At 42.6% G+C, this 13,548-nt stretch overlaps 2 protein-coding genes across 2 annotated transcripts; both read right to left on the bottom strand.

Annotated features, from left to right (window-relative positions):
• Nucleotides 1–2,052: 2,052 nt before the first annotated feature.
• On the bottom strand, nt 2,053–5,133 carry trim35-14 (tripartite motif containing 35-14). The gene is given in 2 exon segments (XM_042220167.1): nt 2,053–3,039; nt 3,041–5,133. Coding segments are annotated over 2 exon segments (1,389 nt in total). The 5' UTR covers nt 3,752–5,133; the 3' UTR covers nt 2,053–2,361.
• Nucleotides 5,134–5,737: 604 nt separating this feature from the next.
• On the bottom strand, nt 5,738–13,350 carry kcnj8 (potassium inwardly rectifying channel subfamily J member 8). Its single transcript, XM_005921035.2, has 6 exons — nt 12,726–13,350; nt 11,304–11,452; nt 10,340–10,500; nt 8,183–8,322; nt 7,525–7,741; nt 5,738–7,375 (listed from the first exon to the last, which is right to left on the bottom strand). The coding sequence occupies exons 1-6, from the start codon at nt 13,070–13,072 to the stop codon at nt 7,124–7,126; spliced, it is 1,266 nt and encodes a 421-aa protein (XP_005921097.1). The 5' UTR covers nt 13,073–13,350; the 3' UTR covers nt 5,738–7,123.
• Between the last annotated feature and the right edge of the window lie 198 nt (nt 13,351–13,548).

Below are 13,548 nucleotides of genomic sequence, written 5' to 3'. Positions count from 1 at the left end.
GTTGATAAAAGGTTTAAAAATCATATGCTTGGTTACCAAGGTATTTCATTTACAGTTGTAAGAGTTCAATGAATAAAAGGATTTCATGATTTAGAGTTAATTTATATGCTGTGTCCAAATTCAGGGAAGGGTGCTCCGAAGAATCCTACCTACGTCACGTAGGTAGGATTCTTCAACAGCCGAGTAGGATGGACTTGAGAAGCTGGCCTTCGTTCAAGTCTGCCCTTGAACGACATTTCTGGTCGTTCACACCACAGCACGAAAACTGAAAAATGGACCAATAAATGATGCTCCGTGTGTTGTGTACTGTTTTAATTTCCGAGGAGCTACAAAACCGGTATAAACGTCGCCGGCATGTTTGGTACCTTAGGCTCATCAGAGCCAGTCATATCCAGGTAAAATAATCTACCCTAAACTACACGCATTTAGGAATTACATAGCTGGTTGCTAGTTTAACGGATAAGTCCTTATTTTTTTTATTTTTTTTTTATTTTTTACTTAGACCTGGTTTAATTCTGGTATAGAACCAGTCGAATATTTGTATATCCAACTGCAGCTGTCAGACCATAGCAGGGGTCACCAGCCTTTTTAAAACTGAGAGCTAGATAAAATTGTGAACAGCTTGGTTCATCTCCAAAAGTTGATTCTGTTCATCTGAACGTAGCGTTTTGTGGGAGAAACGTTTCGTCACTCATCCAAGTGACGTCTTCAGTCTCAGCTGACTGCAGGTTTCCCCAATCTTATAAACAGTGCATTTGCATAATGACTGAAACCAGCCCACTCAGGGAACAATGGGCTGGGAGGTCAGTTCCTTAATCATAATTATGCAAATTCTCATGACCATTGATCAACAACCACTGACCAAAACCCAGAGGGTTTACTTTCCTGGATAATTGAGAATGCATCAAGAAAGTTGGTTCATCTTTAGTTATCTGATAATAACAATACTATCTTGATATGCTATGTCTTATCACAGGTTAATTTTTCAAAAATATTAATGATTTAAGAAAGGAAAGGGCTACATGTCAACATCCAACTCTTTATTTCTATTAATGTCTTACCTGATTGACATGTTTAGGAATTATGAGTGATTGGCACACTGTAGTGGTAAAAGTTGCTACCAATCAAATTAGGACATCGTAAAGTTAAAACAAAACACAACTGACTGTTTTATATTATATCTAATATATATTATGTAATATATATATGTGCCACCAGGGACTCCTTTAGGACCATTGCATTCAGTTTCAGAGTCGGTGTGTCCACGGTGTGCCAGATTGCCCCCCAGGTAGCAACGACCATCTGGGACTGTCTAGTGGGTGACTTCATGGCTGTACTTTCAACTGAAGACTGGCGGTCCATCGCAGAGGGATTCCAGGAGCGCTGGAACTTCCCTCTCTGCTCTGGAGCTCTGGATGGGAAGCACGTCCAGATGCATGCGCCCCCCCCCCCCAAACTCAGGATCCATGTTCCACAAATACAAGGGAACTTTTTCAATTGTTCTCCTTGCGGTTGTGGATGCAGGGTATCGCTTCCGCGTCATTGATGTTGGGGGATATGGAAGGTATTCTGGCCAACTCCACCTTTGGTCAGGCTCTTCGGGCTGTGACTCTCCATCTGTCTCCTGACTAGCCTCTATCTGGTGGAGAAGACCGTGGAGCCCATCCCCATGTCTTTGTGGCTGATGAAGCGTTCCCGCTGCAGCGGGAGATCATGAGGCCTTTCCCTGGACGCCTCCTCCCATTAGAGAAGAGGATCTTCAACTATCGCCTCTCCAGGGCCCAGCTGGTAGTGGAGTGTGCCTTCGGTAACCTCTCCTCACAGTGGAGGTTGTATCGGCATTACATGGAGCTCCATCCTGAAGTTGCGGAGAAGTGTGTGAAGGCGACGTGTGTAGATGTTTTTTGTATTTTATAGTTTATTTATTACATTTCATGTGGAGTGAATAAATAAAAGTATATTTATGGTGGCCCCTAGAGACAAAGCACGTACAAACTCCAATCTTCTGTGTTACCTGGATTTACATCAGTGTAAGGGACTCAACAAAAAACAAAGTGTGCAGGTGTGTTTTTAATAACGTTACAGAAACTACAAAATGACAAATAAATACTTTAAAGTTACACTTCTTTCACCATCTAGGTCACCAGCAAGCCATTTAAGACAAGTGTCAGGGTTAATATTGGGTTACCATGCACCTCTTTATCTAATTATCGGTTTATTAAATATTGACTGCATTTTTGTGCATTGCAAAATGAAACGCAGATGACAGAAGAGGTGAAAAAGTAAAAACTTGTAGTTTTAACAGGTTCTAGCTTTGGCAGCCAAAATTTTTTAGCCTTGTTCATCAGCACACATGGCATTTTACAACGAACTGTCCACTGTTACAGAGATCTTCAGTGCCACTATCTTTATTGGGACGTCACACCAGGTGCTAATGTATGGAAACAGCCTGTCAGTGAAGCTGTGTGTGAAGGTGTGTATGTGTGTGTCTGTGTCAGAGTCATAAAATGACAGCTCTCCTCTGTCAAAGTCCAGCTGAAGTCTGATTCTCTTCGGGTTCCTCGTCACTTGCACGTCTGACCCCGGGTCTAATGGCGACATTATTTTGTATTCACCACCACAGAACATCAGCCTCCACAGTGCAGGCCAAATGACTCCTTTCCTCTGAAATGAGTCTGTTAACACTCCCAGCACAAAGGCCGTATTGTCCCCAACCTCCACCTCCCAGCTGTGAGAGCCCGAGTCAAAGCCCTCGGAGCTGACAACGGAGAAGAAGTGATCAATCCTCTCTGGATTGTCAGGAAGCTCCTGGGTTTGCTCTCCTTGCCTCACACTGGTCAGATCTTCAGACAGGATTACGCCTGGGTGAGCAGTGTTTGGATCCAGGATCACAGGACAGTAGGAAACCATCTCCTTCATCTTGACCCACACATTGAAGCTTAGGTTGCCCACACGCTGGGCCACATCTATCTGTGCTCCCGAGGCGAGCTCTGGATCATCAGGAAGAGGTTGCTGCTGAACTCGTTCCACTGCAGCTTCTGTAGTTCTGCAGAAATGAGACATTACCAGCTCTCAGCTCATTTTCTGTGTCTTTAATGGTGCGGTAAAGTGCTGTTATCTCTCTGCTCAGAGCCCCAATCTTCTCCTTCATCACTTGACTCTTCTGCTCCTCTTCTTCCCTCAGTGCAACCAACCTGGCTGCCTCCTCCTCTTCTAGAAACTGGTGAAGCTTCTGGAAGTGCTCCTTAATGCTCCTCGCTGTGCTTTCAGCCTGAGCTCTAATATGCTCTGCGGTTTGATCACATTTCCCTTTAACCTCACGGATGGCCCTCATTTTCTTTTTCAGGGGTTTTAATGAATCCTCAAGTTTTTTCTTGTGGTCCTGAGCTGCTTCATCAACAGACTGGAAACGATGGTTTCTGTGAGCTTCTTGATCTGTGCAGTATCTGCACAATAGCAGCTGCTCATCCACACAGAAGACGCTGAGTTTCTCAGAGTGCAGACTGCAGACGGGCTCAGAGGCTCGCTCCTGTAAGAAAGCCTCACAACGCTTCTTCAGCTCAAAATAAACAGGTGGACACTCCTTTGGAGACTTCCTCTTGCAGACCGGACACCCCAAATCGTTTTTGTTTGCCCAGTATTTCTGTAAACAGTCATTACAGAAGCTGTGCTTACATGACAGGATGACTGGATCTTTAAATATATCTTTGCAGACGGGACACGACAGATCTTCCTGTAATTTAGACGCCATGTTGCAGTTAGTTCCTCTCTATACTGTCAAGTTACTTTCACTTTCCTTACGAGCCTCCTAGCAGCAGGTACAGTACATTGCCAATGACAGTATTCACAGTATTCCCTGGGGTACTATTGCAGTCTTTCCTCACTGGGAAGTCTTGAATTTAGCGATAAAGTGTCGTCTTTCATCCGTGCATCCTCAGCAGAGAGAAAAACAAGTTGCTTCCTCATTTCAAAAGAGGGCAGGGCTTCCTGACCCTTCCTGTTACTGGCCAGATAAGAAATAGTTGAGTGGCAGTCAAAGAAGGAAGCTGAGGAGCTGAAGCCTGTATGTAGTATTTAATGTTTATGTGACACATAAATAGAGATTTTTGACATGCATGTAAAAATACTATCAGATGATTTGTTTTTCTTCCAAAATATTTGTAAATTAAGATCTTTGGCTCAGTTGTTTGAGTTTTGGGGATCTTTAGGTTTTCTCTACTCTTGTATTTATTTTTATTATGGTTCTATATTTCGTATATCTTCTTGTTTTCATGCTTTCTTCAGGTTCGTTCTGTGTTTTGGGGATTTATGTTCCCATAGCTCCACAGCCTTGTGTTTATGTTTAACTTCTGTTTATGATTTTATTGAATCTGGGACTTTGGTTTCTTCACTGCTTTATGTTAAGTATAAGTTTGTTGTCCATCTACTGCCTCTGTCTGGCCTCAGTATTAGTTATTTATTTTGATAGTCTCCTGTCTTGTGTGCTCTGGGTTTTCTTCTGCTTCTCTATCTCAGTCAGTTACGACACATGCTGCGTGCTCGGTCTCTTGCATTTAGATCAGGCAATGAGATAGAGTACAAAGCTGCGAAGTATGGACTGAGGAAAGCCATTACAGCGGCTAAGAGGCAGTACAGAGAGAAGCTGGATGGCTTCTACTCATCGTTCTTTCCTCAGTCCCATCCTCTACACCCTGTACACCAATAAGGATAAAACCATACTGAAGTTCGCAGATGACAGTGATTGGTTGCATCACTGGAGGGGACAAAGCGGCTTATAGGAGAGAGGTGGCCGGTCTGGTGTCATGGTGTGGGGACAACAACCTCACCCTCAACACCGATAAGACAAAAGAGATGATAGTAGACACGAGGAAGGAGAGGAGGCCTCACCAGCTGCTGTTTATCCGGGAGAGTGAAGTAGAGAGGGTGAGCAGCTTTAGATACCAAGGCATCTACATCACTGAGGACCTAACCTGGACATTGACACCACACAGCTGGTCAAGAAGGCTCAGCAGAGACTGTATTTCCTGAGGAAGCTGAGGAAATTTGGTATGTCGGCCAAGATTCTAGAAGAAAAGCAGATCTTAATCAGTGTATAAACTGCATTAGTGAGTTTGTTATATATTTGTGAAAGACTGTCTAACAGTATAATTATGTAATCTTTTTAATGGGTTTCTGCATTTGCTGCTCAGTGGCAGACACCACCATGAATGAAACCACATTCATGTTTTGCATTTGCATCGTTTGCATACATAAGTATTTATTCTCAAACAACACAAAGACAACCATACATGAAAAATACACAAATCAGTACCATACGGTGAATGACTGCCATGACTTCTCATTAGTAGTGATTGTGAACTTAATTAGAAAATATTACTTAAGCAGTGCGTCTGCCCTTACAACAGCCAGGTGTTTTTGCGTACTGCTGTTGTGATAATATAGCATGCACGGTTTGGACAGATTATGGAAATGAACTGGAAAGTGGAACCAAGCGGAACAAGCAGAGATACAGTGAAGGCAAACATGTCAGTAATGCTGATGCGACAGCTGGTTGATTTCACATGAAACTATTTGTGGTCTCAAAACTGCCAACAGAGGATTGAGCTGATGGTGAAGGATAAAGAAGGACTCTGAATGAATCACAACACCTTTGCAGTAAACAGTAAAAGTGAACACATCCCAGTCTTTTCCCCCTCTGCACAGTGCACACCATGGCTACAGTAAATCTACTTCAAAGCTGGAATAATCTTTTATTTTCACGAGACATTAACATGCTGATTTTTAAAATAAACCATTAAGGTACAAAAGGTTCAATGCAACCTCTCGTTTGTCCAGAGTGAAATCTTCAGATTGCTTTCTCTGTCTGCGGATCATTACAATAAGTGGAACACATCAGCTGGGCCATGGAGCGTCTCGTCTTCTGAGTGGAGAGAACTGGTGACTGAAGTTGAGACCAGGCAGGTCACACAGACAAACACAAAGGGTATTGTGTGTGTTTAAGAATATACTATTGCTGCTATTCTGAGTATCTGATGTGCAGCATCATTGAGATAAAGGCATAGAATTGCTAGTGTAGGTTAACGGGGGGCAACGACAAGAAAGACGGATTTAGACAATCTGCATTCTTTCTAATGGCCAGCAGGGGGCAAATCCTTTGGTTTCAGAGAAAAGTCCAGCTGAACTGAAGTCTATAGAAGTGATCCTGACTTCATTAGTGAGCTTAGTGAACACTTTCCTGTTAATTAATAACTTTCAGAGCTTATACAATACAACATGACAGTCATTATATAAGTTAAGGACCGATTATGGTCACCGCATTGGTCATGTCTCATCCACAGCTCTGTTTTACAGTGCACAGGCATTCAATGTATTTTTCTAAATGATAGGGGAAGACGAAACCTCTGCATCAGTGGTGCTGGTGTAACTTAAAACCAGAACAAGCAGGAAGATTATCTTCCTATGTGTAATCTGTGACTCTCTGAGCTTGTGTACTGATGCATCACAGAAGTGATGGTCAAACCAATACAGTCGTCTGCAAACAGCCTGATCCATGTTTTATCATCCTTATGGACTCTAATGAGGACCATAATTTACAGAAGGAACATAAAACTTATACAAGTGATTGAGTCCAAAAACCCAAAAGAAAAGTGTTTACTGACGTCAGTTTTAAGGCTTTAACCAAGATCTGGGAGCCAGAGGAGTAGCCCCCTGATGGCCATGAGAAAGAATGCAGGCTAAAGCCACTTTTGCACGTTTTATACCGTAGTGTTTCAGAATGAAAAGCGCTGTATGTCATTTAGAAATCAGTTTAAGCTCACACAACCAATTCTGCAGTTTCCATCCGTCTCTTATCTGTTTTAGTATCTGCTTTCTGGGTTTCTGTCAGCGCAGAGGAATGTTACTTTAACTGCTTAGAGATCACAAATGTAATCTGAACAGGACCCATTTTAAACCATGAACGTAAACACAGGGAACATTAACAGTGAACGTGTCGAGACACAAGTCTAGATATGCCAGTGAAAAGAAGAAGAATGAGTCCAATCAGAGAGACAGATGCACCAACACCCAGGATCTTCCTCCCCACCAGGAAGAGCAGTGGAGCCAGCAGACGGTAGGCCTCATGTCAGGTGACGGCGTTCAGGTTCTGGCCTCCATCGGTCGGGGTGAAGAACTGGACTTTAGGCACGGCGAGGCCTGAGTTGTTCCTGCGGAGACTCCCGCTGCTTCCTGCACCTTTGCGCATGGAGTTGTTGCGTCTCATGGAGTTGCGCTTCCTCAGTGAGTTCTGGTGCGAAAGCTCACTCTTTTGGAGGGTTTGGATTAAGATGGACGGCTTCTCGTCCAGTTCTCTGGCACTGCAGCATGGCGTCGCAACCTGCAGGAGGAACAAGAGAACATTTTGCGAACATCTCTTAAACCAAGTTCAAAAGTGGGAAGAGACACTGACCCAAATCAATGTTTTGCTGTGATTGATGATGATAATGAACAAAAGTCCACCAGGATCTTTTTTGTTTTAGCGTTTACCTTGACTGTGTTGCCAAATTTGGAGTAGTCGACAGAATACACGCCCTCCTCCTCTGTTACTATGGGAACGAAGCGGTGGCCCCACTGGATCTCCTCGGAGACGTAGGAAGTCCGTGCCTGCGTGGTTATGCCCGTCGTCTCCACAACTCCCTCCAGGATGACAATCACCTCCAGGTCGCTGCACTGCAGCTCCATGGCTGACAGGTCGTACAGCGGGCTGAGGGCAGAGTGGGGGGAGTCCAGGTTTAAATATCAGAGTATATCAGAGTATGTGCAGGTGATACATGGTTTCTGTTTTAGTTGTTTATTTAAACTTTAAGTCTGTGTTTGTCCAGCAGGTGGCGGTAGGGCATAAACGAGTCTCATCTTGTTATCTCACACTCTTACACTGTTACTTTTATGAGGTTTTTTTTTTCCAGTGATTAACTTTTAAAAAGAACTAAAGGTAAAACAATTACTTTGGATTATTTTTAAACCAAAAGCAGCCAAATGCCAATATTCTCTCCTCTCTGCCATTTTCTGTTAATCATAAATCAGCCGAGGGGCTTTCTGGTTGATAACACATCACATATTATCTGTTTGTGTGGACTGTGGAGAGCACAAAGTGGGGTTCAGTCAGGTGTAATAAAGCCACAGCCTCTGTGATGTGTTTCTGGACCTGTTTTTGTCGATGACGTGGCAAATGATGAGCGGGGCGAGGAGGAACAGGCTGTTGCTGCCCACAGCGCTCTCTGTCTGCACGTCGATCTGATGGATGGGGATCACCTCCCCCTCTGGTGTGGTTGTCTTCCTCACAACCTGCAAGCAGACGAAGTGTAGTCCTAATTAACTAACAGCTCGATTAAACCTGAGAAAAAAATTGCTTTTGAGTGAATTCTGAAGTAATTAAAAACCAACCATATTGTTAGACATATTAGACTTCATATGTAACTGATATCACCCAGGGCCTGATCCTGTTCAAGCCAAGTCCTTCAAATAAATCTTGGTACAACCTCAATTCATAACTCTACTCAGCTGTACTCACCAATCTGCAAAATGTTGCATATACAAATTGTGGAACAATTTCAGAAGAAAAAGGTGAATAATTAGAATATTTATTTTTCTATGTACAGTAAATAAAATCAAAAGATTCAGAGAATTTGGAGAAATCTCTGCGTGAGGAATGAGGCTGAGAATCAGTGCTGGATGCCCGGCACATTGCATTAATGCATGGGCTCTGGTCTGCTGAGCAACTAAAATCCTCCATCAGACTAGAATCAGACATCATTCCTGTCCCGAAGGTCTAGCAGTTTCTCCCCAGATGATCCCAGATGTTTACAGACTGTAGTTAAAAGAAGACAGTCTTTTCCAACTTTTTTGAGACATCCTATCAAATTAAAAATGAGCTCATATTTCTCTTATATTTTAAAATGCCACCTTTGGTAAGTTTAAACACTTTCCGTGTCTACTGTGAATAAAATATGGATTTATCAGATTTGTGCACTTCACATAGCATCCCAATATATTTGAAAGTGGGTCTGTAGATATTTGGGTGAGATAGCGACATCGAGGTAAATAGAGTCAAGCTGAAGATTTTTCCTCTTGCCCCTGTGTTATTATATTTTTACTCCAGCCCCTTATTTAAGCTTTCCTTCTTACTAAGCTACTTGTTGCTTTATTTTGGTAGATACTTCAGTGATTAGAGAGGTGGGGTATATCATCTGAAGTGAAGAAAAGTACCTGGCTGATCATTTCTGCATTTTTGTAGTGAGTAATTACTAAAGTTGTGTTACATGAATAAATGTGGGTAACTTTCTTAGAATGGAGGTGCTCACGGAGATAAAACTGCCACAAACAGCTCGACCAACAGATGAAAACTTAATCTTGTTAAAACGTCTTTCACATGTCGGTTCTTTATTCATTGAAAGAATTAAAAAAAAGTCGCACTTCAGTTTGTAATAGATGCAACAACTCTGATCATCACATAAGAAAAAAACACTCATGTAATAAAAGTTTTTCTTGTGTTTTCAATAATTCATTTTGATGTTCTGATGGTTTATTTGTTGAACTTTTGTCTTGTTGTTACCTGGAAAGAACTTACGGACCAAAAGTAGATCAGGAAAGGAGGAATAACATTTAATAATAGACATTTTTAAACCCACGTTTGAGTTACTCCGTATCTTTTAAAAATGTGAATATTTCACTGAAACTTTAAACAGAATTATTAGAACTGATCCCAAAGATCATTTTAAAAAAGCGTTATCTTTTGGCTAAAGACCCAAACTAAAGACCAACCTTTCTGACCCCGCTTTCATTTTTTTGCCTGTAAGTTTACCGGATTGAGTCACATCAAAGTTTTAATCTGTGACTCTGAAATTTCTATTTCAGTTAACTGAACAAAACCACAAAGTATTTATTGTAAAAAGATCTCTTGCAATACGTTCTAGGCCCACTAGGGGGCCGTGGCCCACACTGTGATTGTAAGGGAAAGATTTGGGAGAGGTCTCATTTATATGTCTTAAATCTTTGGATTGTGGTGCAGTGCTGTTTTCTCTTTTGTTTTTATTGTTTAGTTATGATTTGTATTTATTTTACTTTGTGTGTTTCTTCTGATTTTTCATCTTTATTTCTATGTACATTTTATGAGTATATAAAATGAGTATGTGCAAAGCTATATAGGCGTATTTACAAAGTTTACACGTTCTATTAAAAAAAAGTGGCAGCTGACATTTTAGAGCAGCAATTAGCTGGAAAATGTCTCAGATTCATGTAGAAAAACACAAAAACATATGTTGAGCGAGTTTGATTTTACTGGTGGTTAAAACGAGAGGCTCACCTGTAACCTGACGGTCGCTCCAATGATCATGCTCTTCCTCAGATCCCCGATACGAATCATGAAGCACAGCCGGTTGTTCCGGACTGCGATCACGGCGTGGCGGCTGAAGATGAGCGTCTCTGCCCGACGGTTCGACTGAGCCGTCTTCATGAAGATACAACCTGAGGAGGTAAACCTCGGCAAGGTTAACCTGAGCAGGTGAGTCTATGCACGCATCAGTACTTATAGGTCAGAATGGAACAAAGCACCACAGTTCTTTTAACATGCCAAGAGTCAAAATGGCTTCACTGCCAGTGTTTGAGCAGAAATGAAGATGTCATCTGAACCCTTTTTCTTCAAGTTAAAAATGAGTCCTGTAACCTATCTGACCCGAGAGTCAGAATCATACATAATTAAAAAGAGGGCAAAGGGTCAAGCCGGAATTGTGCACTGTAGAGCCAGGCTGCTTTAAAACTGCAGGTCAGAAATGTTTTATGTTTCTTTTCGTCTCTTTCAGGAGAAATTTCACTTCAAAATAACTCAAAGGCGCTAAATTTAAAGACATCCAAAGTGCTTTGCTTCTCAAACAAAAGAAAACACTTTATTAGATATAGTTTTCTGGTATACTTTGAGCCCAGACCACCACAGCCTACCTGAGCACTGTTGCTGACCATGATCATCTTTTTATAGTCACACCGCGTCCATGCTTACAGCAGGAAAATGTTTCATGCCACAAAGTTCAAATCTTAAACTGGTTTCTTTGACATGACACTGTGTGATGCTGTCATGTAAACATGAAGCAAAAGTCTCAGAGAAATGTTTCCAGCAGCTTGTGACTCTGTGCATGAAGAATTAAAGCAGCCCTGAAGTATAAACAGCATCCAAGGTGACAAAAACTGAGCGAGGTTGATATTTCTGTCTTATTTTAACCATCGATTTTCTGCTGATCCTTTTAGGTTTGAGGTAAACATTTCGTGCACCTTACCTAACATCACAGCATTGATGATGAGTCCCACAATGTTCTGCAGGATGAGGACGGTGATGGCAGTGGGACACTGCTCCGTTATCACACGTTCTCCAAAGCCGATGGTCACCTGAACCTCGATGGAGAACAGGAAGGCTGATGTGAACGACCTGCAGAGGGGGAGACAAGTTAAATCAGATATCCTGGGGGATAAACTATTGTGAAAAATTCCTCTGGTGCTGCTGGACCTATCGCTTCATGGTTGAAATGAGCTTCACTGTGAAAGAAACAATGTAAAACCAGAAAAAAGGTAAAATAATTATTTTAGTTCAGCTCAGTTCACTCTTTTTCATTGAGGAGCACTGCGACAGCGCCCCCTGCCTTCCGCATCCTGAATCGCAACCAATTTCATGTACAATGGGCTTAACCTCTAATATCCAGGTCTTCATGGCTGATCGGGGTTAGGGATGGGGTCACAACCACCAAGCGGTCAAAATGCATGTGAGATACTTGATGTGTAAGGTCATGTTTCAAATTCAAATTTTTATTCAGTTTGATTAAACATATTACTAAAATGCACCCTAACCTTGGATGTCATTTATTCACATACATGTTGGATGTTGAGAAGTTAACAGGAAGTAGAGTTGCGGTCTTCAGATCAGGTCTGGTCAAACCCTGTTACTCACGACATTTGCTCCCCAACTACTTTTCCACAAGACTAATTCGTAAAGCAAGAAATGATGACAAACATAGAAAAAAACAGAGCTGACCTCCAAAAATACTTTTGATGTAATATTCATGAAGGTCTTTTAATCACTGGTGCGTCAATATTAAAAAGCACGTGAACAAGTCGATGTCCTGCAGTTGAAATTCAGATAAGATAAAAGTGCAGACGCTTCATCAGCAAATTCAGAAGAGAAAAAATTTTATGTGAAAAGGTTATGATGATTATGATTATGAGATTTAGGGAGTGTGAAAATAAAGCAGTATTTCAATGGAAGATGGAACCGCCACCTCAAGTGGTTCCCGACAATGGATTCTGATCATTTCCAAGAAAGAAGCAAAAGCAAATTTCCTATTCGCCTTTCTGTCTTCTCCTTCCCTGTGGTAAGGATTCATGGGGGTGAGGGTGGATGCGCTAACATGGAAGTGCCAAAAAACTTTTCACCACATGCGATCTTTCTGCTTCTGCTCTTTTATTTGCCTGAAATAAACGCAGCAGAAGTTCCCTCATTCCCTCTTTTTTCTCTTCCACAGTTTAAAAATGGAGAATCTTGGTGAAGAGAAGAGGAGGCGGGTGGGAGCTGGGAGGTTTGGATCAAGTGCAGACGGAGACAGAAAGAATTTCGACAGAGCAAAACTTGACGAATTTACACCAAACACACTTTAACAACCTCGTTTTCTTGGAACAGGTTACATGAAAGCACTCAGGCTTTTCCTTACTTCAGATTTTTTACGCAGTCGGTCATGTTTTCACGCGTAGGGTCCAGGTCTCCGTGCGCAAATGCCACCAGCCACCAGCTCATGGCGAACAGCAGCCAGCTGCTGACGAATGTCGTGGTGAAGATGACCAGCGTGAAGCGCCATTTAAGGTCCACCAGCGTGGTGAAGACGTCCTGCAGGAATCTCCCCTGCTCGCGGATGTTCTTGTGCGCCAAGTTGCACGAGCCGTTTTTGGCGATAAAGCGCGCTTTGTTCACGCGGTCCCTGAACACCGGCTTGCGGGGCATCCGGGAGACGAGCCCCGGGAGACCGAACTCCTCCGGGATGATGCTTTTCCTCGCCAGCATCTTCTCGTCCGCTTTCCGCTCCCGATGGCAAAGAAAACAGTCCTCAGTGCGTCTTTACGCACGGACGCAACATGCCCACCCTCAGGGAAACGCTCAAAGACGAACGAGCAGTTATAACTCCGTCGCCTTTCGGAGATGTTTCGGACTGAAGGCAGCGCGCCGCCTCTGCTCTGAGCCTCTGAGGGCTGGGACGGTCTCCACTCTGCTGTTGACGCACTTCCAGAGTCAAGACCCGCTCGGATCAGAGCGCTGCTGCCTTCAGGCACCCCTCAAAGGCAATGGGAAAGGGCAAAACCACCGAAACAGCCTGCTTTGGAAGGCCCTAGAATCTTTTTATCTTATAGGGTTTTTTGTTTTGTTTGTTTTTTTAAAAAACTTTTTGGCAGTTTTTTAAGCACTAAAACAGATGTCTCTTAAGTTCGGTCATTGTTTAACCCACTTTATCAAGAATGTGCATAAAGGGCTAATTTAATGCA

This window comes from Haplochromis burtoni, unplaced genomic scaffold, assembly GCF_018398535.1.
Source record: "Haplochromis burtoni strain Fernald_Lab_line unplaced genomic scaffold, NCSU_Asbu1 Contig_44, whole genome shotgun sequence".
Taxonomy (NCBI): Eukaryota; Metazoa; Chordata; class Actinopteri; order Cichliformes; family Cichlidae; genus Haplochromis; species Haplochromis burtoni.
Note: the sequence above shows the minus strand (reverse complement) of the source record. Positions and strands in the feature narration are given on the sequence as shown.